We start from the raw sequence: 25,670 nt of genomic DNA on the forward strand, positions 1-25,670 counted from the left end.
ACACTGACCAATTTATATTTTTAGCAATAAGCAGGGTTAAGGGTACTTTGTAATTCCTTTAATCTAGGTAAATCCTGGATAACAGGTTCAGTTTTATTTGATGAACATAAAGTAAGGTGATTAATGTTTAATACTTGAGCTTCTGTAAATTGTTAATTCTAGAAAACCGTGGAGGATCAACGTGTTACGAACATGCGAAACAAACTTGGCCTTGGCTGTCACACATCAATGGCCCATGGCTGGAAGGATCCAGGTTTGGGGACTGGAACCTAGAATGGTAAAGAAAAGCAGCATAACCTGATACTGTAAAGTCTATCCAGCCATCCATCATTAACTGTTGTGCCAGGGCAGGGTCCTGGTGGTCCGGGGATTATCACAGAAGCAGAGGGTGTTAGGGAGAGTGCACCCTGGACATAACAGCAGCCCATCATAGGTTTTCACCAGCACGCAACACATAAATGTGAATAAAAATAATTCCCACCCTCAAAAAGCATCAACAACAACATGAAATTCCCCTACCATCTGCACAAAGCAGGAGGCACAGGCCAGGCAGGTCTCCTCTGGGCAAGCAGGGCTGTCCAACTTGAAGGGGCCGCCGAGACCCACGTCCTTCCGTGCGGCTGCCACCGCATCTTTAATGGCAAAGAAGACTGAACTCCCTAGGAACAGAACAGGTTCACCGATACCCTGCAGGTAAAGGCACATGTAAAACGGTTATTTGGACAGGAGAACAACAGGCATAGCCCAAACTTCTGTTCAATTCATTCACTGTTTAGTATTTTTAGATGATTCACTGTAGCGGTTTGGACAAAGAACGATCCCTCAGGACGCGTAGGACGATAATCTTAATAAAATTGTTAGGGAGGTTAAGTAACATCTTAAACCTTTAATTAGTCTTGCTTTAGTTCTTTTACATTCCACAACAATAGATCATTATTTTGTTTTCTTTTTGTGACAACTTTTAATATTCTTTGTGGGTATTTTATTGTACTGTTCTATGTTAGTGTTTCTTTGGGATATTCCAGAAGCTGGGAGTCAGGAAGGGTAAGATTTCTTTAAAATACATAACAGGGTTGTGAAAGAAGGCTGGGTATATATCTTAGTGAGGTGAAGTCCCCCAGCAGCAAAACAACATAAGAAATGTGACTGATTGATTTTGGGACTTGATGATTCAGACTATAAATGTAATGTCAGGAAGGGGAACACCTGGGAGCATGAATAAAGATCTCCACATTTCATCATAGTGTCTCCAAAGAACCAGGAGTCAAGCATTAAAATAATTGAATCCAGGATATAATTACAGTTATTAACTTGGGGTTATAACATTAGCAGGGTCAGGTCAAGTTCCTTAATACAAACCTCTCTAATCTATGACTGTTCATGGTTGCATTTTGGTTGTTTAGCAAATGCTTTGTGCCTTCTCGATATTACAAAATGACTCCCTACTGTCTGCCCTCACCTTGGAGGAGTAGATTGCATGTAGATTGCTGGATCCAGCCAGCAGGTAGACATTGAACTTCAAGGGCATGTCGCACACGGCAGGGATCTTGTACTGTGCGGGTCCCCGGGGGTAGAGCATCCCAGAGGGTGAGAACTTGCGCTCCTCCATGGTATAAAGGCCAAGTCCCTGCATGAATGCCCCCTCAATCTGAAAGACCCAACCCTACTATTAGCATGAACAACCTTCCTGGAGCTCAGATCTTCTATTCCACATTAATAATGAAACAACGAAAATGACCATACTCAAAACTATGGATAGAATTAAAGTGGTTAAAGTCTTACCTGGCCAATGTCAATTGAAGGGTTAATGCTTCTTCCAATGTCCATGACAATGTCTGTCCTCAGAGTCTGAAGGGACATTATGCATAAAGACCATCAATCAACACACAAATCAGGTAGGTCCTCACCCACCTACAGCCATCATGAGAGATATTCCCAGGCCAGCTGAGAGATTCTCTTTAGTGAGTACTGGTCTGCCACAGGTTCTCCTAGTAGGATGTCCCTTTTGTAACTCTGGGGGACGTGGTTAGAGTTCTTAAAATATGCCCAGCTCTACTCTGAAGGTCTCCCAGACTGTAGAGCTTCTCACCCTGTCATGGAGAGGGAGCCCAGCTATCTTACAGAAAAACCCAAATTTGGCTGATGTATTCATAATGTCATTCTTCTCAGTCACCCATGACTGTAAATGAGGATGGGGACGTAGAGGTAAAGCAAGAGCTTAAGTCCAGAAACTCAACTCCTGCTTTACCACCAGATTGGTACAGAGCTCACAGGCCTACAGATGCTGCACCAATCCACCCTTCCATCTGCTGCTCCCTTCCTCCAAAGCTCATGAATAAGAGCTCAAGATACTTGAACTTATCCACCAGGGGCAGTTGTCCTCTCCTCCCACCCCCCCCACAGCTGAAGGGAACAACTCACAGAAAAAAAGAGGCAAGACCATGATCTAAAGCCTCCATGACCCAGGCATGAGTGCCCTGAACAAAGTTCTGAGAACTGCTGTTTTATTTACCGCATTTAGGTCCTTAGAAAAACAAGTTACCTGATAGTCACCCGTGAGACAGTCCACCTCCACCTCACTACAACAAGTGCCATAGGTGAAATAGGCGTATGGTTGACCCTCCTGTTTCTTCCAGTCCATGTATGTGTCAGGACCCCTGCACAGCGACACCACGTTAGGCCAACTCAAGTTTCGATTCTTTTATCCTTAATGTTCAAAATCCACAGGCTTTTCTGCAAAAAAATTTCCTTCTGTGAAATCACATATCCTCATTTTTGAGGCGAGCTGCTGTTGCTATGAGTTTTTTGGAAAGCTACCTTAAAATGTGGTTTTTGTCCCTTCAATTTGAGCTTAACAAAAATGAAGTCTCTTCACATGCATCACCTGTAATATCCAGTTGCAGAAAGACCGATCTTCTTGAAGAAAGCAGCTTTGATCTGCAATTGATGAGAATAAAGGGCAAACGCATTAAGAATCGTTTCACAAGGCAGAATCTTTAATAATCCCTACATGATCTTCAGTGCTTTGGAAGATCACAGCTCATGAAGCCCAAGGTATTCTGCTTTTTATTCCACCTCTGCTCTTCACCCAGTACTTGGATGTAAAAGATATTTTATTTATATGCAAACCTGAGCAGTAACTTTGACCTGCAGGACTGAGACCTAGGGATTTTCACTGTTGCTGCCAACTGTCCAAGAAACATGATACAGACAGAGCAAAAAGAAGCAGGAGGAGGACAAGGTCTCAAAATTGTTCCATGACCGAGGTCCTCTGGTAACCTTACCCAGCTCTGCCAGGTGCCTTTGGGGTCCTCCCTAATAACTGGTTCAAGTCTTTGGAGCAGCGTCTCACAGGCCATCTGAAACAACAGAGAAATCCACAGGGGTCAACACTGGTCATCTTTTGGATAGCCTTGAAGCCCTCTGTATCCGTCACCATCGTTGCTACTGAATCAGCATGGCCCAGCCTTCAGCCTCCCACCCTACACAAACAAGGGTCGCCTCTTTAAACCTTGACTGCCATCCCATTGGCATCTGTGCCAAAGGAGGCCGCTGACGGACACGTGTTTGGGACGACGTTCGTGCTGGTCTCCGAGATGTGGATCAAGGACACCGGAATTCGCAGCTCCCGACTGGCCACCTAACCACAAGTAAGGAGAGAGCAAATGTGGGAATTGTGGCCATCTGAGTTCAACTCGGTTATACGATTAAAAAGCGACGCTACCTGCTGCATCTTCGTATGAATGCCTTGGCCCATTTCCGCTCCGCCGTGACTCACCAAAACCGACCCGTCCTTGTAGATGTGGACCAGAGCAGCAGCCTTTACACAAGGAACACAAGAAGTACATGTAATATTGTAGTGAACGTTTGCCGGTAGTACATGTACAGAGCACATACCTAGATTCCGATTTACTCATAACTCATTTTCCTTGGGTGGAAAACACTGTTGTGAGAAACATTTTCTCCTCAAGCTGTGATACACAGCACTTGGAGCATGTGCTCACCTGCACTTATCTCAATAACTGATCCAATGATGTGAACAACGATTTGGGTAGAAATGGAATCAGGATGACACCACACTCTACGACCAGGCTTCCTCACGCTTCGAACACTCAACAGTGTCAGGCTTGCGTGATAATCACTCCCACGAATAATGACAGGATGAAGATGAGATTTGTTTGGCTACTCACCTGGTTGAGGAAGCACTCGGCGAAGGCGATGCCGTATTTGATGGGAATGACAGCGATGCCTCTCTTTTTGAAGCGGTTGCTCTGGTTGAACTGGGCAATGGTAGTGCGGCGGCTGTGGTAGTCTGCCTTCTGTAAACACTCGTCCCAGCAGCGAAGCAGGTTCTCTGGGTCAAACTGCAACTTGTAGTGGGTGATGGATGGCCCCTTGTACATGTTCTTCTCTCGGATCTGCAAGGGTGGTGACACGACAGATTCTCTCCAAGCCCGCTCTCCATGCAGACCATCTCCAGCTCCAGAAACTAGTAGTTCTCATCCCTCCTACCTCCTCGGCAGTGCAGCCTAGCTTCATGGCCACATCGTTGATCACGCTCTCCACAACCAGCATGCTCTGGGGCACTCCAAAGCCCCGGAAGGCTGTGTTGGAAGGAAGGTTGGTCTTGCAGGCTGTGGCTCGACCTCGCAGGTTAGGCACACTGTAAGCATTGTCTATGTGAAGGAGGATCTTCTCAATCACCTGGAGGAGAACAAGTGAACAAATGGTTTCCAGGGTCTTTGGGGCCATATTCATGGTAATTTAAGTAATAAATCCTGATGTTTCAGAAGTCATGGAAATAAGTATCAAATTACACACCAAGGAAACATCTAGAGTAAATATTTTTGCAAAGACACTCACCAAGATAGACTCATCTCCAGTGTTCCCTGCATTCGTAAAATACTGAATATCTGCTGCAATAATCCTTCCATCGTTCATGAAGCCCACCTGAAGACATGTGAAGAGGAGTGGATTACCAGGTGTTTTTATGAAAAAGAAAAGATCGTAGCTTCCCAAATTGTAAAATATCTCAATCATCACAATATATTTGAAAAATTTCAGTCTGGTTTCCACACTGATCACAGCACTGAAATGGCACCCACATGTGCTGTTAATTATATTCTCATCTCTTATGATTCTGGTCAGATCTCTATTCTTATGTTACTAGACTTGAGTGCTGCATTTGATACTGTAGACCATGGTATCCTACTGAGCAGACTTGAAAACCTGGTTGGACTAAGAGGTACCGTTCTGAAGTGGTTTGACTTGTATTTAGCTAACCGTGAACAATTTGTACTGAAATCTGATGACTGCACCCCCTCCATCTCAACTACGGTTCGGTATGGTGTGCCACAGGGCTCTGTGTTACCACTAGGTGACATTATTCGCAAACAATGGGAATTTCCATTCGTATACCGATGACACACGGCCATATGTATCGTTTAAGCCTGATGATCGATCACATGAGGTGTCTTTAGTCAATTGTTTTACCAGTATAAAATTATGGATGAGTAAAAATTTTTTATCTCTAAGTGCCAGTAAAACGGGGGGGCGCAGTGGGTTGGACCGGGTCCTGCTCTCCGGTGGGTCTGGGGTTCGAGTCCCGCTTGGGGTGCCTTGCGGCGGACCGGCGTCCCGTCCTGGGTGTGTCCCCTCCCCTTCTGGCCATACGCCCTGTGTTACCGGGTAGGCTCCGGTTCCCTGCGACCCCGTATGGGACAAGCGGTTCAGAAAGAGTGTGTGTGTGTGTGTGTGTGTGTGTGTGTGTGTGCGCGCGCGCCAGTAAAACAGAGGTACTTGTGGTGGGTGGTGATGCCAAAACTCTCGACATAATCATGTCAATCTTTACAACAAATGCTTTTAGCTTAAAGTGTATAGATTGTGTCAAGGATTTGGGTGTCCTGCTGGATGGAAAGCTGTCATTTGTATGTCATGTAAATGCTTTGACTAAGTTGTGCTTCCTTCAGTTAAGAAACTTAGTTAAATTACGGCGATCCCTACGTAGACGGGATGCTGAGAAATTGGTTCATGCTTTTGTTTCAAGCAGGCTGGACTATTGTAATGCTTTATTATCGGGTTGTCCATACCAGACTGTATCCAAGCTACAGTTGGTACAAAATACTGCTGCGAGAATTGTCACTAGAACTAGAAAGTACGACCATATAACACCAGTACTTAAATCGTTACATTGGCATTTAGAGTTGATTATAAAATCCTTCTTTTGACCTATAAGGCAGTACATGGCATCGCTCCGGCTTACATTTGAGATATTATTGATTCTTATATCTCAGGACGATATGTTCGTTCATTGGATGCAGGTTACCTTAAAGTACCGGTGATCAATAAGACCTCAGTAGGAGGGTTTACCTTTAGTTATAGAGCACCTAAACTATGCAATACTCTACCACTCACTCTCAGAAATGTCCCGTCTGTCTCCGTCTTCAGATCCAGACTAAAGACTTACATGCTTACTCAGGCATTCCACCTCGAAATGTAATTCCACTCGGCTGTGTTTGTTTTTCCCACCTCTACACCAATGCAAATTAAATTTACTTGTTTAAGTTACAAATTACTAACAATGTCTTCTTGTGGAGCATTGTCTCCCCACATAAGACCTGATGCAGCCAGCCGGTGGTGACAGACGAATCCCATCCTGACTGAAGATGACGACCAACTGCCATGATGGACAACATGTACCATGCTGAACTGCGAATTCAAGCTACCATACAGCAACAATATCATTATGACTCGTACACTGGCTTAGAATTGTTACTTCATCTAGAATGCCCAGGAGAGGTGAGGTGGGGGGGCAACCACTGGCCCTCGGACCCTCAGAGGTTTTTTCTCCCTCGATTTTCATTTGGGAGTTTCTGTTACTTTCCTCCATGGCCAGCAGGCATACTTATAGCTCTATAAAAGTACTACATTATGGTAGTCATTAGTCAACTGTCTTCTTTGTTTCTTATCTGATGCGTTTGTTTTTCTTGCCTTATGCCTGTGTTAAAGCACTTGTGTCACTGAGTGAGAATAGTGCTGTAAAAATAAATTGAACTGAAAATTCCTCACAGACACTGAGAGCAAATGCAGTAAGGAGGACAACAGAACTCTTTGGACACCACCGTTTGGGCTTGACAGGTTATGTGCTGCACTCAGGGTACAACGGCAAGGTCCCTCTTGAGACTCCATCTAAAAGGTTGGATGCTTCATGACAACAGGATTTACACTACTTCCTACACGCCTAAGATGCATTTTCACTGTAGGTGGTGCTGTGAGCACATCAACCTCCCGCGGAGCAAAGCCATACCTTGTAGTTGGCCAGGACGGGATGGCGAGCCCCTGTTATGAGCATGTCATCCCCCCGCTCCAGCACACACCGCACAGCCTGTCCCGTCCTGCAAGAGGCAAATATACATTTACATTTATTCATTTAGTTGATGCTTTTCTCCAAAGTGACTTATGGTGTAAAGCTACTTACAAATGTCTACCCATTTATACAGCTGGGTAACTTTTACTGGAATAACAAGGTACAGTACCTTGCCGAAGGATACTCTCACTCACACACACACAAACAGCACTGTACATGTGTGTTCAGTCTCGGTTTTCAGTCTGCGTGTCTAGGTCTATCACTCACTTCCATGCAGCCAAAGCAGTGATGGATGCAAGGATGGAGGTTTTTGTGACTTTCCCTCCAAAAGCTCCACCCATCCTTTTCACGTGGCAGGACACCCGGTTGGACGGGATCCCCAGCGTCTCCGCAATGGACTCCTGTGGCAACGTGCGACACGCAACCCTGAAACCCATCTTTCTCTCCTGCTCATTAATATCACGGAAAAGTCATGAAAAATTCACAAGGCAAAAGCAGGAAGGAGCAATATGGGATAGATGGACCCGGTGCGATACCTGGGCGTACGTCGGGTGCTGACAGGACAGGTACACTTTGAGCTCTTTCTCTTCTCCTGATGGGACCACCAGCATGCTCTGCGTTTCCATGTAGAAGTGCTCCTGTCCCCCAATGCGGATCTCCCCTGAAAAGTGCAGAAAACGGGTCAACCTACAACTCAGCTGCATCACTATGCATAAGAATTTGCCACAAATACTGAATACAGAAGTTTAAATTCTTCTGTAAAAGGACTAGTAGGTGTTTTCTTCCACATTGAGACCTTCCAGCATCTGATCGGCCTTCCGAAAGCCCTCTGTCACGTTGCCCCTCTCGATCTCCCTCTGTGGCTTGAAGAAGGACTTTTTCTCAATGGCTTCCTGTGATGTTAGAAGAACAAGAACGCAGCCTGTTTCCAACTCTTAATACACACTTAAGGAGTGTCGTAAAAATGAAGCGGACGTTCCGACTGTCGGACCTCAATGGTCAACACGCGGTCCGGCAGGTCTTCGTAGACCACCTTCACCGCCGCCGCACCTTGCTTGGCGTGCTGCCTGGTGTCCGCGACGACCGCGCCGACCATCTGACCCACACAGGTCACCTGGAGGGTAGAGGCAGGAAGCCACACACTCAGCGAAAGTACAGAAAACAATCAGTGAACCACAGGAAACACTAAAGAACTGCAAAAAACAAGGCACGGTAACTTTCCAGATAGACATGAAACAGGCTTTATTTATAAAAATAAAATAAAAGGAACTGAGCTGAAATATGCAAAAATCAAAGGAAGCAGGAAAGGTCCCACTTTTCGGTAAAGTTTAATGACTGAGAAGCAGTTGAGAACGACAAAGAAAAACTTCAGACTGAAGAGATCAATGTAAATTCTCAGGAGGCTTAAAAACATTAAAAATGTTAGAAGAAATATAAATTAATTTAAGCTTTAATTTCACTGGCTTGTGGTTACAGCTGCACCTTACTCTTAGAGGTCCTGGGTTCAAATCCCCCACCAGCTGTAGTACCCTTGATCAAGGTACTTAACCTGAATTGATACAGTAAAGATCACTCAGCTGAACAAATGGGTAAATAACTGTATTTAACTTACATAACACAGTAAGTCACCTTAAACAGAGGTATCAGCTAATTTAACAAATACTAATAATTTAGGCAGACCGATCCTTTATTCAGGGGTGGCACGGCGGCACAGCGAGTAGCACTACTGTCTCACAGCATCTGGGTGGTGCAAGAGGACATGAGTTCAATCCCCGCTCAGACTGTCTGGAGTTTGCATGGGTTTCCCTCGGGTGCTCCTGTTTCCTCCCACACTCCAAAGACATACTGTTCAGGTTGAGTGACAGGGAGAGTGTGTTCCACTGATGTATGGTTGAGTGACCCAGTGTAAGTAGTGTATCTAGCAGTGTAAGTCACCACGGTGAATAAGGTGCGTGGGCTGATAACACTATGTAGACTTCATTGGAAGTCCCTTTGGAGAAAAGTGTCTGATAAATAAACAAATGTAAATTTAGTCCCTTTAGCCAGATAGGAATAAGGGACTTAAAATGCCGAACTCGTAAGAACAACTTGTGCAGATGTGTGTGTGGAACACAGAGGACGACTTTCAGCTGCAGGAGACACTGTAACGGTGTCCGTTTTTTTTTTTTCTTTTTTTGGAAAGACCACCAGTGCGGTTGCCAGGAAGTAAAGGGGAGTGCGGGAAGGAATGAGGGGGACACGTGATCTGGACAGCTTGGGACGGGGATGTTTTTGGCAGCGCGGTACCTCGTTCTCAGCCAGCAGCTCCTCGTCGATGCCAGTGAAGGTCCGGAACTTCTTGCCCGGGATGTCCTTGGCAGTTACCGCATCCACAACTCCGGGGAGCTTGAGCGCTTCGCCGTCGTCTATTTTTCTGTAAGGGGGAAGGGAAGAACAGAGTTTTTATTTAGATTTCCAGCCTTAGTCGACAATTTCCCAACGTTACCGTTTCGTTAAACTCCAAGGGGTCAAGTGCTGCACATATTATGATTTATTCATTTAGCTGCCCGGGGAGGGGGGTTTACACTGTTGGGTCTGCACAATGAAAATATGTTCTACCCTGAGTGTTATTCCCACACAAAGTGATGCTCTTTGGTAACGGCATCATGTACAGAATGAGCTGCGGCTCCTTGGCACCATGTGACAGGATGGGTGAACGGCGCTCCCCGAGTGCTGCTAATTGGCAGTCATGTGGTCCGAATTAAGCGGAAACATCGGCGCTGTCCTACAACAGAACGAACCTCTGTCTGAACCGTCTTAACTCTCTTCACTCTACGTAGGAGCAGGATGTAAGAATGAGAAAGAATGTCAGTCTGGGGACGACGGGCCTGAATGAGCTCAAGCAACAGAAGGTCATTAAAATCACAGTATAATGTTTTCAGGAACACTCACTATTCATATTAGTAATGGCAGATTTATGAAAATACAGACATTTTTCCTGTTAAGTGCATTTCTTCATCTTCTATTTTCAAAGATTTGTCTACAGAACATTGAACCTGTGCAACCTGTGTTTACCCTCCCAGCAGATAGGGGGCAGTAAAGAGCACCCAAACCAAATAGGAGTGAGGGGCCACATTAATTTAACTCACTTCCAGAGAGTTTAAAGGCCGTGTTTTTCCCGAGAGTCGACGATCGATACCAAGATGAAGGACGCCGCACGTTTGTAGTCGCATTTGTTTGTCGGATCTGTCAACGATCGGCACCGAACAGGACCTTGCGGAGACAACGTATTTCTATTTGCAATCATTTAAATCAGTTTTAATTTTAATAAAGCTCAAAGTTAAAAGTATTGCAAAATTTTATTTCTTATAGCTGTATCGGGATTTTACAGAACCAAATAAATAGGGTTTTACTGACTGCGACGTTGCAGTCAACGTGAGACTGGAGTCACGAACGATACAAATTATGAACGGATTTCCAGTTTACTTATTTTTGAGCCAAAAACCTGCGTCACCGAGACAAACTAAGGTAAGCGGTTGCGGACTGCACAATAAATAAGGGTCAGTTTGTCAAAACAGATCACTGCAACGTCGGTGCACTGGGAGCAGCAAGCAGAGGACGGCTGTGGATCCAACCCAGCTCTTCGTTCCTGGTACTGAAACTTTTCTCCACCACTCTAGAGTACTAACATGAGCTTAGCGTGAGCCCTCGTGCTCGTCACCAAAGCGAGGAAGAGTTCCCCCTGGGACCCGGCGATGTCATCGCAGTACACGGCCTCCCCCGTCGCCTGGCTCAGGGCCGAGCGGTGCATGACCGGCCGCCCCACGAGGTCGTCACCACGCTGACCCTGGGACACCTCCTGGGAACGACACGTCCCAAACGTCAAACGCCTCTTGTCCGAACAATCCGGCCGTACCTGCCATCTCCACGAAGGCTCAGACCTGGAACTCCTGGAAGCTGGGCTGCAGCTCCTTCGGCAGACCTCGAACGGCACTCGCCACCTCCCCAGGTAGGTCCTCCGGGATGATGCTCTGTAACAGCGAGCTAAACTGTAGGAAAGTGACTTTGACTCTAATTAATAAAACATTTACAGCTGTTCACTGAGTTCAAGATTTTCTCCAAAGCAACTTACAGTGTTAAGTTGCTTACAATTATTTACCCATTTGTACAGCTGGGTAATTTTACTGGAGCAATTCAGGGTATTACAGCGGGAGGCGGGATTCAAACCTGCAACCTTTGGGTCCAAAGAGAGCAGCTCTAACCACTACACTACCAGCTGTCCCTGCGGTTAGAAGAGAAAGCTCTCTGCTTGTGTAAAAATTATTTTGCACATTCATATCTGGCAGAAGTTCATACACAGGTGGTGCTCAGACCTACCATCTCGTTGAGCTTCTGCAGCATCTGCAGGTTGAACTTGAACAGGAAGCTGAGGGTCAGGGACCTGCGGAACTCCACCTTCCCGCCGGGGGCTGAGGGCGGGAGGGAGATCTCGTCCAGGAGGAGCCGATAGGCCTCGTTCAGGGTCTCCTCATTCCAGCGTCTCAACAGGGAGGGAGGGCGAGGGGTTTACTGACCTGCTTTCTCAGATTCGCTGCCTGAACCCTCTGTGCAAAATGGCTTATTTAGTAAATACAACATTTACATTTTCATTTCAAATTCATTCAGACACTTTTCTCCAAAGTGAGGGAAAAAAGGGTTCAGCGTAAACAAAAGTGCATCAGCAACAGACGACACTTTAGACCCAGACACATGATTATTGACGCACAGCTTGTCTGTATGAAACCAACATGTCGCTGGTTCACATCTCTCCAGTTGCCCTTACAGAAGTGACATTCAAATAGCAAATGCATAGATAAACATGGCAGATGGTGTTGGGGTCATTTATAGAGCTGACAGAAGTGACTCTCGAAGAGATGGGTTCAAGACCCTTCTGGAATGTGGCTGGGATTCAGCAGCTCTGAGGGACAGAGGAGCATGAGTACATGAATAGTGGCTTATAGAAATGATGATAGGAAAGAGACAGGTGACTGTGGCAGATTATTCAATGTAAGTTTTTGGAGCAGCCAGGAGGGAAGTGGGTTTGAAAGAGATGGGTTTAAGACCCTTGAATGCTGGGAGGGATTCAGCAGCTCTGAAGGACTGAGGGAGCTCATTCTACCACACTGGGGTCAAAACTGAGAACTGCAGAACCGACTTTTGGACCTCTCATAAGATGCGCCATGAAGCAAGTCAGAGGTGGAGAAATAACAAGACAACAAACAAACAAATATGAAACTCAGCCTGTTTAAAGCTGCTCCACTAGAATTTGATTCCCCTGTGTGACACAATTTCATAGAAAAAAATCTTATTAAATTAACGATATGTTCCCGATTTGGCTGGACGGCCATATCAGCATGTAATCTGAAACGCGTCAAAGGCACATTATATCACATTTCACACAAAGGGTATCAGATGGAAACTGCAGCACATGTGTAGAAAATCATCTAAATAAGCAAACATAAACGTTCAGCCAACCGTAAAGGACAGCGTTTGTTACAAAACTGCTCATGTGACTCACGATGATGGGTTCGGATTCCACGAGATGAAATGCTGGACAACACATTAATCTCCCTGTAGCTTCCTAACAGTAGACACATTACTTTCATTTACATAAAATTACATTTATTCATTTAGCTGATGCTTTTCTCCAAAGCGACTTAAAATATTAAGGTATTTACAGTTATTTACCCATTTAGACAGCTGGGTAATTTCACGGAAGCAATTCAAGGTAAGTACCTTGCTCAAATGTACTACAGCCTTGGGGGGGAATCGAACCCGCAACCTTTGGGTCCAAAGGATGTGACTGTAACCACTACGCTACCAGTCTCAGTAAAGTATGGAAACGGAAAAATTATTTTGTCGTGGTCTAGATCCTTCAAAAACCAGTATACGGATGACAAATTATTAATTTTCTGATAGAAAAATAAAATAAAATGGATGCGCATGAGAACTCGTGAACTCCGAACACCTTTTTGGACCGCGGACCTCACGGACACGGGTCTCCGATCGCACCTCGGAAACGTTACCACCTTTTGTCCGTTTTATACACGTCGACGTGTCCGCAACTTCTCCGAGTGTCGTTTTCGTTTTACGTTGCCGTGACCCTGGGCTGCGGCCGCTGTAAATCCGTTAAAAACAAGCGAAACGGACAAAGAGACAAAAAAGCAGAAACGGAGACGGACGGACAGACAGACGGAGACAGAAGCAGGCACTCGGAAGACGGCCCCGCTCGCTCCCGCCGTACCTGCCGATGACCTCCCGGCAGGTTTTGGTGGCTCCCACGGTGCAGGGCCCCACTCCTCCGTAGAAGATGGCGAGATCCTCGACCGCATCGGTGCCCTGCGCGAACCGGACCCGCATCCCCGAGGTGACGGTGGCCAGGGCGTTGGCCTTGCGCGGAGCTTGCCGGAAAGCCCGCACGAACTCCCCCTGAGCGAGACCAGGCCCGCAGAGAAGGGCGAACCGTCACCGAGAGCCGATCGTCCCTCGCGTCGATGGGCGACGCCACCTTCGCGCTTCCAAGCTCGCCGCATTTCCTTATCGCTCATAATTAACGAAAACAACTTTGGTGTAGTTTGAGAATTTTATTGCTCCGGTAGGCCAAACTCCGAGCTCGTAGTCATCGGTTTTTCTGCCTCCGAATCCCAGAATGCAACACACACACACACACACACACACACACACACACACACACTATCTGAACCACTTGTCCCATACAGGGTCACGGGGAACCGGAGCCTACCCGGCAACACAGGGCGTAAGGCCGGAGGGGGAGGGGACACACCCAGGACGGGACGCCAGTCCGCCGCAAGGCACCCCAAACGGGACTCGAACCCTAGACCCACCGGAGAGCAGGACCCGGTCCAACCCATTGCGCCACCGCGCTCCCCTTCTCCCAGAATGCAACACTTAGTGTTTGCTTTGACGCCCTTTGGACACGAATCGCACGTGAACGAAACCCCACGTGGACCTCGTGATTACGTGAGCAGCACCGGGAGAGGCGATCGTATCAGAGCAATCATTTCCACCTTAAGTGTCAAAAGTCAGTTTTCACCTCCCGACTGATGAGCCGCGTGCCTTACACTGGATGTTGGAGTTAATCAGTCACTACCCACAATGCCTCTCTGCCAGATTAGACCTAATGCACTGCGGCAGAGACAGACAGAGTATGGGGTCCCATCCGTCACGGTGCAGCTCTGCTCACGTTAAAAATCCTAACTTGCTTCTCTCAGCCTTTAGAGAGGAAAAATTCCCAGGGACTTGATACTGAACACCGTGTGGTGGAAAACAGAATTATTAGTACATCCTATAGGCGGGAAGTAAAAACAACTCGGAGACGATTCTCTCACCCTTTTGGACACCGGAATGAAAACGGACAGAATGATTTCGTCTTGTTTAAGGGCTGTTTTCCCAAAGCCGACGAAGAAATCTTCATTTACAGCAATTTCCCTTCTTCCTCCTGCTGGATGGACAGGAGGATATTAACATTTACCTTTATTTATCTATTAGACGCTTTTCTCCAAAGCAACTTCCAATGAACTCTATGTAGTGTTATCAGCCCACACACCTTATTTACCAGGGTAACATACACTGCTAGATACACTACTTACACTGGCTCACTCATCCATACATCAGTGAAACACACGCTCCCTGTGTTACTCACACACTATGGGGAACCTGAACAGCATGTCTTTTGAGTGTGGGAGGAAACCAGAGCACCCTCGTCATGTCCGTTCACACCTACATGAGCCCCGTCACAAGCATTTCAGTGCCCAGTGTAAGCGTCGAAATGACAAACGACTATGAACATGCAAACTCCACACAGACTGAGTGGGGAACAAACCCACAAATTTAACTGATGCACTTTTCTTCAAAGCAACTTATAATGTTGAGGTTACAATTATTTACCCATTTAGACAGCAGGGTAATTTAACTGGAGCAATTCAGGATAAGTACACTGCTCAACGGCACTACAGACGGAAGTGGGGATCGAACCAGCAACCTTGAGGTCCAAAGACAGTAGCTGTAACCACTACGCTACCAGCTGTCCCCATTATTGGGCCGAAGCTGTAAAGAGTGCAGTCGAGACAGGACTAAACCATTCACTGGGATCACCATCGGTGGTGAACGTTAGCGTGACACACAAAACTGAAGAGGAAAAAACAGAAAAACGCTTCACCTCTACAGAACCCATCGTGGACATGTGAGAAGATCCCTGTGAAGTGTGCGTGAAGTTAAATACTGTTTGTTGAGGTTAAGAACGTGTGTCGCCCTGCTCACCCTTAGAGATGACGCTGAGGATGCACCTTCCGGCAGCAAGAACGGGGTTCAGGTCCGAGTTCGGAGCGGCGCTCGCGATGTTACCGCCCAGGGACTGGAACACAGGCACCGCCGCTCAGGACCGAACTCCACGACCCCAAAGGATTCAGAGACTTAGGAAGGAAACGTTCCGGGGTTTGGGGGGGCGGGGCAAGTTGGACTCACGGCCACGTTGCGGATCTGCTGGCCCCCGAGGCTGCGCAGCTGCTGGAGGAGGGCCGAGAACGTCTCCACCTGATCCTCGTGGAGCTCCCGCACCAGCTTCTCCACCAAGGTCTTGAGTGATGTGAGGGAGCAGGCCGCGCCCACCCACACTCCTGCGGTACAGAGCCCAAGTTCTCGTGCCTGAACGGCAGTCAAGAAACATCCCTACGGAAAGGCGGCGGACAGTCGCAACCCTTGAAGGGAAGCTGAGGGGACGGGAAACGACGACGACCTACCGTCTGGTGTCTTGTTCACCTCGTAGAGCTCTGGGACGCGGGTCGGAGAGATGATCACAGGATGCAGGATGCCTTTGAATTTCATCTCCAGACCTTGTCAGCAGCAGCAGCATTGAGAGCAAAATGTGGACATTACATCTGTTATGTTACATTTATTTATTTATCAAACACTTTTCTCCAAAGCGACTTCCAATGAACTCTATGTAGTGTTATCAGCCCACACACCTTATTCACCAGGGTAACTTACACTGCTAGATACACTACTTACACTGGCTCACTCATCCATACATCAGTGGAACACACACACACTCTCTCTCACTCACACACTATGGGGGAACCTGAACAGCATGTCTTTGGACTGTGGGAGGAAACCAGAGCACCCCTCCAGCAGGTGTGAAACCCCAGTCCTGGTGGTGTTTATTGCAGTTTCCTCCATCAGGCCACCTGCGTGTGCCGACCGGACCGTCGGATTCGCCCCAAAATCCAAATCACGCTCAAGCGAACGAGGAACTGCCATAACTTCCTTTTTTGCGTTAAACCAATTTCATGCCCGGCACTTCAGTTTTCACCGCTTTTCCAGCAGACGTGAATAATACACTTCATTATTCCCATTAATCTCCGAGTACTTAGTCATTCTTATCCCCGCAGCTGGTAAGCAGCCTATATCTTAAATAGGTTAATCGTTTAATCTGAATTGGACACTTTCTCCCCCGAAAAGTTCTCAAAAGAACCAAAGAGAAGCTGCGTAAAAACCGCACCTGTGGCAGTTACCAAATAATGTATTTATTCCTTTATTATGAGACACGGAGAGCCATGCTTATAGTATAATTTGAGCTGTGGAATCGACAGGTGAAACGGCGCAGGTGAAGTAAAACTCCAGTGTACCGTAGTGCCGGACCGCGGTACTCAGCACTCCAGGACTGGAAAGTGCCAGGTTGCCACTGAAGCTCATAAATGGCAGATCTCAAATTATTATTATTATTATTATTATTATTATTTTTTTTTTTTTATCTGCACATCTGTATTTACAGCTTGTCCTCATATCACTGGACTGTTGGGGGGTCCAGACATGTGACTGACTGTTGCAGTGTATCACATACCACTTTTTTAAATAATTTGTTATGCATTAATTAAACGTTGTAACAAAGTACAATGTGACAGTTTGACGAAACAGACATTTGCATAGAAATTAAATAAAATTGATAAAACGCATCTGTAACAAATCCAAAGAATTTATTCTTACTGGAAATTTTCCACGAACAAATCACTTCAGATACTGAAGCCGTGGCGTTTTTAACCATTTGTGTTGAATTTTTTCAAATTTTTTATTCAAAATTCCGGAAGAAGCGTTTAGAAATAATACCGTGAAGCACCAGACTGCGGGTCACCTGATGGGACGAACGGTACCGTTTTGTTTCTGACCGAAGTTGGAACATGGAAAGATACAAAACATCATAGTCTTGTACAACAAGATAAATGTTAAATATCAGAGTCCATCATCGCGGTTTTCTCTGGCTGCGAGTCCAACGGCCCGAGCCGACGATGCCAGGAAGCAACACGGTACATTACCTCGATTTGCGCGGTGCGATCGCAGGGTTTTTGAGAGATAAAGGTGTCACCGCGAAAGAGCCTCACCAACGCCGGTGTTCCCCAGGACGAGCGGCGCTTTCGGGTGCTTCGCCTTCAGCTCGACGAGCTCCCGCAGGGTCACCGGGGACACCCAGGTAATCCGTTCCCCGCAGAAGGTCTGGGTGAGCGGCCTCTGGGATTCTGCCATGAGCTGAGCAGAACAGGGACGCGTTCAGAGGCTGCCAGCGCCGGGTCCGTGACCCACCGCCGAGTTCAAGACCCGCAGAACAGGGCCGCTCCGCACCGCGGTAGGATTTCATACCCAAGGACTACTGCTTTAGACAACAAAAATATGGTATTTCGGAAGATTCGGAGAACGTGACCCGAAACGTGAAAAACGTGAAACGTCACGTTTGAAATGCAAAGCTAAAGATATTTTTCCTGTGTTCCAGCATAACGACATTAATCAAGATGTGTGTGTGTTTTTTTTTTTTTAAAAAAAATCAGTGTATAATCTTCGATAAATACGATATTCACAAACAAAGAGGTCAAAAGCCAACCCTAATGTCGCCTTCTGAAAATCGGGCTGAAACAACAGAGAATTCTGCTCCCCTCAGACATATGGCACTGCTACGGTCCTTTGCGGTCCTTCACGGTCCTCGACGGTCAAGATCCGCGCACCGGTCCCTTCAAAAGGAGGGTGGTGCTCAAGTCTCACCATGAGCTCTGGAGGGAAGATCAGCTCTTGGGTCGGGTCCTGAGGAAGGAGATCCCCCTCATGGAACAGCTCAGGAACCCCCTAACAGAAAAGTATAGGAATATACAGTTTTAGTGCGGTCACGTTGGGGGGGGGGGTAAACAGCATCTCCACCCCTTGAACCTTTGAGTCTAATTCTTTGCTTGTGTTGGAATTGATCTCCGGGATCTTTGGAGTCTCAATAATGAGACACAGAGTTAAAATGGTTTATTACACACACACACACACACACACACACACTCGTTTTCAGAACCGCTTGTCCCTTACGGGGTCACGGGGAACCAGAGCCTACCCGGCAACACAGGGCGTAAGGCTGGAGGGGGAGGGGACACACCCAGGACAGAATGCCAGTCCATCGCAAGGCACCCCAAGCGGGACTCGAACCCCAGACCCACCGGAGAGCAGGACTGTGGTCCAACCCACTGCGCCACCGCACCCCCAGTGGTTTATTACACTTCTGCCGAATCTCACCTGTCACACACACACACGCACGCACGCACGTCCCTTCATCGTCTTTTTACACTCCCCCAGAGCTCTAACTGTCCCCATAATACAGACCATCCAAAATCTCCTTCCACTGGGTAGAATCTCCCAGTAACACAGGTGGTTTCTTTCTAGAAGTTTCCACTGAACGACATCATAGACATAACGGCACCAAAGACGAGAAAATTCACACAAGCTGTAGGTGAGGGTCAGTCAGAAAGTGTGAAGTGTGATACTTCACAACTTTGACCCTCATACAAAGAGAAAATTCAGTAAAAGAGAAATGAATATCACACGGTGAATAACAATTACAAGTAAATCATAATAATATAATGGAGTGTTTTGGTAAAAGATCATTTATGAAAAGAGTGCACAAAAACTCTCGAGCTCCACGATATTCATCGGTGGAGTTGGAGACGAGTCGTGAGGAGCAAGATGTCGCCGTTCAAAGAGGACAACAATGGCACAAATGCCGCCTCACACCCTCGAACCCGGAGCCCAGGGGGGACTTGGATCGTTCGCACTCACATTCACCTCCCCGTTGACGGAGCTCTCCTCCTGGCCGTTGAGTTGGCAGCAGCTGGACGCCTGTAGGGAGGAGTTACTCACCTGTGACATCACAACCACATTAGTCTCCCATGACCTGTCACCCATATTTACCCGTTTATTGGATGCTTTCACCCAGCTGGGCAATTTTACTGGAGCAATTCAGGGTAAGCACCTTGCTCAAGGGTACTAGAGCTGGAGGTGGGATTCGAACCTGCAACCTTCTGATCCAAAGGCAGCAGCTGCCCCACAAAACACACGGTAAACTTCTCTTGCTGTTACCCCCAAGAGCACAGTTCTCTCACACACACGCACGCACGCACGCACGCACACACATTCCGAAAATGTTGGTGAGCAGCGTTATCGACCAGCAGTGATTCTAAATGCCTCATGACAGACATCCTCACCCCGCAGAACGTCTTGCAGCCGTCGACGATGGGACGGTACCCAGTGCATCGACACAAGTTTCCTGAAAAACAAGCAGCAGCTAAATAAGGTGAGACTGTAACTCATGACTGGGTGGCGGAGGAAGGGTGCTGGGCTCGGTAAACGGTACCGCCTAGGGCCTCCACGATGTCCTCCAGGCTGGGCTGCGGCTGGTTCCTCAGGAGGGCGTACAAGGACATCACCATCCCTGGGGTGCAGAAGCCACACTGGGACCCATTGGCCTTTGCTATGCGTTCCTGCAATGACAGGGAGACAAAAAGAGCTGAAAAGAGCGCCGCCCTGGTGGACACTGACAAAGTCACATCATCCCAGTTGCCCTTAGGACAGGACGGAACATTATTAATCCCAGCTGGGGGTTGCTCTCTCTCACTCACTCACTCACTCTCACACACACACACACACACGCTTCTGGAGGGGGATGTGAGCTAATGTCCATAACGAACACTGATTTCCTCGCCTTCCTGCCCTCCGCGCTGAGTGAGGAGTCACACCCACGACAATCTCCTTTCTTTATGAATTTGTTGAAATGACCCCACCAGGACACAACAGCATTAGATTTATTTAAAAACAAATTCATGAATGAAATAATTAACGAAGAATAATTATTCAGTTAATGACTGTTTTCCATCATAAGAATCTCATGAGAAATTGCTTTTAGTAAAAGATCATTTTTTTTTTTAGATATGATTTTCTTGGAATGGACGATTTTTTTTTTTTTTTTTCCTTTGCTCGATTAACAGACTGCGCCAAAATCATTTGTGGAGAGCGTTACTGCTGCTCTCATTTTGGCCGCGCTCAGGCAGTTACGAGTTCGAACCCCAGCTCAGCCCCCCCCCACGGAGCCCCGTTTACCTGGACGGGGTGGATCCTGGTCTCGGTGCTTCCGATGCCCTCCGTGGTGGTGACCGCAGCCAGGTGCAGTTGGCACACGGGCAGCAGGCACGCGTTGGCCGAGAAGTGGCTGCAGAGTGAAGGAAATGAGGCCGGAGGAGCGAGAGCAGCGGACACGGCGCAGAGGACTAACGGGGCTCACGGCGCGGGAACGGGTCGCGCACGTCTTTCTCGCTCAAGGCGTCGCACGGGAACGGGGAGTTGCGCTCACAAAGGGCGTCGTACTTGGACACGGATCCCGGCGCACCGCAGACACACCGCAGACGCATCGCGGACACACCGGATACACAGGGGACGCAGCGGACGCACCACGCAGAACCTGGACACCAGGACAACCGATTCGCGCCCGGGTTTTATTGGAATCGCCGTTTGTTTTATCGTCCTCGGACATTCTTGCGAAACCTGGACGAAAGACAGTTTGTCACAAACGACAAAGTTGGGGCATCGACCATAAAAGAGTCACGGTGAGGGGACCCGAGCGCCCACCGCTGTCACGCCTGTGTGGGTTCGCGTGCGTGTGCGCGTAGGATACGAGATGGTCTTCTCCCGCGGGTTGTAGCGGGACACCATCACGGTGCAGGCTCCGCATCCTCCGCCCCCGCAGCTGTACTTGGTCCCGGTGAGCCGCACTGGTGGGACCGAGGGTTAAGGAAACTGGGGTCAGGGGTCAAAGGTCACTGACAGGGCACAGCAGGCCTGAGGCAGCAACCATGGGTGGAAAAGCAGGTGGAAACATCTCAAATGCAGGCTGGGCCTCAAGTGATGGAGTGACGAGTGAAAGGAACAAAATTCATTACCGAAAACATTCATACTAACTAGTGCTTTTATCATCATTATCATTATTAATAATATCCAGACAGCAGTAATAGAGCTCTATGATTATACACAACAGTGCTTTAATAATCCGAGGTCCCAAATTATGTTAATAGTGAATAATAACAAGAAGAAAACCTTAAGAAAGGAAAGGGTTTAAAACAATAAGGTAAAACTCTCACATGCAACGCGGTAAAGCGGAGTGGAGCACGTGCACGCACTCCTGCGCGCTCCCGCCAGGTGGAGATACTTTGATTTTTTTTTTCCCTTTTTTTTTTTTGTTTTAAAGTACGTTAAAACTCGGAACAGTATATTAGAAAGAAATACAAGTGCTTAATATTTGCGTTTCGTTACATGTGTGACGGGTCTCCATACGGAGAGAGGAGACAGTAAATTAAATTAAATAATAAACCTGTATGAAAAGGACACAAGAGAATAGATTACAATAAAACAATAAAACTGGGGGGGGGGGGTGAGAAAGATACACTGACTGAAATTTAAGAAAGTGGAGCGGAAAGGACACACGTTCACCACACACTAGTCTAGTGACTAACTAAAACAGAGTAAAAACAGAGTAAAGGATACTTTTAGCACGGAGGTAGGAGAGAAGCGTCGTTTCTGGATCCACATTCTTCTCCACAACCTGATTTGCAGCAAAACGCGCTTAAATTTAATCTCTTCCTCGATTAATACTCACTCACTCACACACACCACCACCACCACCAGTTTTGAAAAAGCGCCTCCAGAAGCTCCGCGTTCGTTCGTGGCGAGAACTTTCCTTCCTCACCTTCCTGCCGTTCACGTAGAAGACGAGGCTGCTGCACGCAGCAACAGCAGGTTCCTCTGACCCAGCCATCTGTCCTTTTTCTTCTTCTACTTCCTTTCTGAGATCCTCCTGAGGTTCCTTCTGTCCTTCTGCGTTCCTCCACTTCTCTAGATCCTCCTGAAGCTCCTCCTCCAGTTCCCGCTGTAGTTTCTTCTCTAGAACCCCGTTCGTTCCTCTCGTTTCTTCCCGCAGAGCCTATGTATGGATCCTCCCGAGGTTCCTCCTGAAGTTCCTCCTCTCTAGATCCTGCGGTTTCTTCTGTAGACCCTCCGAGGCTCAAGTTTCTCTCAGTTCCTCCCCTAGGCTAGTTACTCCTGGAGTTAATCCAGTGTTTCCCGCTGACGCTCCTCCTGCAGTTCCACCTTTAGTCCTTCCACTGTTCCACTGGCAGTGGCTCCTGCTGAAGTCCCTTCAATTTTTCTTGTTGTAGATCTTCCAGGGGTTCTTCCTGTAGGTTCTACTGAAATTTCTCCTTCTGTAATTTCTTTCTGCAGTTCCACCGTAATAAAAAAGTGACATTGCTGATACTTGTAGTTTTTTTTTTCTCATAATTAAATTTCTACAGGTGCATCATCATGTATGTCCGTCTCAGTAGTAGGAGCTAAAAACTGTAACATAAATGTTCATGTAATTGTTTTCAGAACGTATTAGGTGTGCAGTACTGTGTGTACTGATGATTACTTGTTTTTTCCACTGTTTTCGCTGTATTTGCTTCATTTCACATATTGGATCAAACGTGAGCGTTTTACAACAAACGGGAATCTGTGGTTTTACACTGTTTGCACTGTATCAATTTGCTCTTTTTAAACCAATAATGAATTAACGTGTAACCGGTTCTCTGCAGACATGATGTCTGGTGTGTAAAGAGCATGTTAGGTAACAAGAGCGTGACTGTTTGTCGGGACACCTGGAGGCTGAAAGCTGCTTTGGGAAGAAGGACGGGAGGATCTCGGAGGAACTCCAGGAGGCACTTCGAGAGAAACCGGAAGAAGGACTGAAAGGATGAACAACAGAAGGATACAGAGGAGGAACCACTGGAAGGACTAAAGGTGGAACTGCAGAAGAAGCTGCGGGAGGAACTTCAGCTGGAAACACAGGATTAACTCAAGGAGTAACTAGAGGAGGAACTAGAAGAGAAACTTGAGGAGGGTCTATAGAAGAAACTGCAAGATCTATAGGAGGAACCACAGGAGGAGCTGGCATAGAAGGAACTAGAGGAAGAACTTCAGGAGGATCTGTAGGAAGATCTATGAGAGGAAACAGAAGAGGAGTTTGAGGAGGAACCACTGGAAGAACTACAAGAGGAAGTACAGAAAGGACTAAAGATAAAAATTGCTGCCGTGTGTGTATGAAAGTATGCATATATGTGTATTTGTCCATGCATCCATTTATGCATTGATATATGCATGTACATATCTGTGTGTGTGTGTGTATTCTTGCAAGATAATCTTGAGGCAGTTCAGTTCCTACATTCCTGGAAGTCCATCTCTGCAGACATTAAACGTCCATGAAATGCTGCCACACAACGAGGCCCTCAGAGAGACACGTTAAGAGTGTCCATCGAACGCAAGGCGTGTAAACTGTGTTAACTGTGCAAAGTGTGATACAAGGCATGTTGGGCAACAAGTACAGTAGACAAACAGAGCTTTTCTTTCTCATGATTTCCTAAAATCTCAGACCCCTTTTGTTGGATTGGAACCCTGACTTGGCTCATGGGCGCCACCTTAGGCCCATTGGAAGAACTACAGGGCTGAAAGTTTCCGGAAAAGACTGGAAGGCCCAGTTGGGAGGGGCCGCCAGACTGTTAGAAGCCATGGGGTCAGTCAGTGCTGCTTACCCTCTTTACCTTCAGACTGAGGTTCCAGCGGTCGCACAGGCCTTGGTTGGAAGTGCCCGTCTGTGCGGTCGACCAGCTGCGATCGTGTACTGATCTAGCTGTGAGGAACGGGTTTGGTGGCAGCAGGAATCAATGTGCTCTCAGTCGCAACGTCTTTTACCCTTGAATTAATCATTAACTCTCTGCTCAAATTATAGGGAGAGTTAATTATAAACATGGTGAAGTCACGGTAAAGTGCAGTGATTTACTTTGAGGAAATGAACCCACAAGCCCTTCAGCGCTAATTTAATCCTGAACTGATGTGTTGAGCGCTTTCAGTTTTTTTTTTTTTCTGAAAGAGGATCCTAAACCTCTCACCCACCTAAGGGAACGCAATCCTGCAAACGCTCGAACCCGGGTCACCACCACACAGTACTGAGCTCTCCAGGAGAAATTAAATACTCTTTATACCATGATACAACAGTAAGGGTCAACAGGGGCAACGTGCAGCATTGTCATGAGAGCTGTCAAATTCAGAGGCAGCGGGTTCGAATCCCACCTCCTGCTGTAGTACCCTTGATCAAGGTACTGACCCTGAAGTGATGCAGCAAAAATTACACTGCTATATAAATGGATTAATCAGTGTAAGTAGCTTAGTGTAAAAAACTCAAACTTTCAGTTGCCTTTGACAAAATTGTCAGGTTAAAAATAATAGTAATAATTTTGTAAGATTGAGCCAAAGTGCAAAATTGTAAGTTTTTTTGTTGAAAATTGTTAGATAAATTAATAAATTAAACTTTATACAGGAGAACTGTAGTTAAACATCTAAACACCAGATGGCGCTCCAGTCAAACAGGAAACCATGACACACTACCATACTGATATTCTGATGCACTGATAAATATACATATTTTGATACACTAACAGGGGTGCAGTGGGTTTGACCAGAGCCTCCTGTGTAGGGGGTCTGGGGTTCGAGTCCTGCTTGGGGTGCCTTGTGATAATCAGAACGGAGTTTAATAGGTGTTGCAAATCCTATTAAACTGGGAGCGGTTAATCACCAGCTCATTTCGCTCCATTCATCATTTTATAGTACTTCATTACTGAAGTAACAGGTAAGGATACACCTCCTGCTTGGGGTGCCTTGTGATGGACTGGCGTCCCATCCTGGGTGTGTCCCTGCTCCCTCTGGCCCTGCACCCTGTGTCAAAGGGTCAGACTGCGGTTCACCTCGACCCCGCTTAGGACAAGCGGTTATAGACGTTGTGTGTGTGATACACTGATACCCTAATACTGAGGAGAAGTGCAAGTCGGAGACAATTATTAATTTTTTATATTTTAATATGTGTGTGATTGGTGTCACAGTGTAGTTGTCTCGG

At 46.9% G+C, this 25,670-nt stretch overlaps 1 protein-coding gene and 1 non-coding gene across 3 annotated transcripts; both read right to left on the minus strand.

Moving 5' to 3' along the window:
- aox6 (aldehyde oxidase 6) lies at window positions 1-22,764 on the minus strand. Of its 2 annotated transcripts, none has more exons than XM_018746394.2 (35): window positions 22,437-22,764; window positions 22,235-22,292; window positions 21,369-21,465; window positions 20,798-20,906; window positions 20,055-20,181; window positions 19,906-19,967; window positions 19,481-19,540; window positions 18,431-18,511; window positions 17,779-17,923; window positions 16,144-16,236; window positions 15,869-16,020; window positions 15,665-15,758; window positions 14,734-14,843; window positions 13,629-13,813; window positions 11,723-11,885; window positions 11,287-11,376; window positions 11,035-11,204; window positions 9,653-9,779; window positions 8,358-8,480; window positions 8,163-8,259; window positions 7,903-8,027; window positions 7,634-7,767; window positions 7,307-7,394; window positions 4,864-4,950; window positions 4,513-4,704; window positions 4,191-4,418; window positions 3,725-3,820; window positions 3,512-3,640; window positions 3,285-3,359; window positions 2,885-2,937; window positions 2,543-2,657; window positions 1,783-1,848; window positions 1,460-1,648; window positions 520-687; window positions 1-269 (listed from the first exon to the last, which is right to left on the minus strand). In XM_018746394.2, exons 1-35 carry the CDS (start codon window positions 22,503-22,505, stop codon window positions 219-221), a joined length of 4,008 nt encoding a protein of 1,335 aa, XP_018601910.2. In that variant the 5' UTR covers window positions 22,506-22,764; the 3' UTR covers window positions 1-218. The 2 variants fall into 2 exon arrangements, with proteins under 2 accessions (XP_018601910.2, XP_018601901.2); XM_018746385.2 differs by having other exon boundaries at window positions 14,734-14,846.
- A 2,530-nt stretch (window positions 22,765-25,294) lies between these two features.
- Window positions 25,295-25,428, minus strand: LOC114912074 (U8 small nucleolar RNA). The gene has a single exon (XR_003798064.1). It is a non-coding gene; the product is annotated as a U8 small nucleolar RNA (small nucleolar RNA).
- Window positions 25,429-25,670: the final 242 nt, after the last annotated feature.

This window comes from Scleropages formosus, chromosome 12 (genome assembly GCF_900964775.1).
Source record: "Scleropages formosus chromosome 12, fSclFor1.1, whole genome shotgun sequence".
Lineage (NCBI taxonomy): Eukaryota > Metazoa > Chordata > Actinopteri > Osteoglossiformes > Osteoglossidae > Scleropages > Scleropages formosus.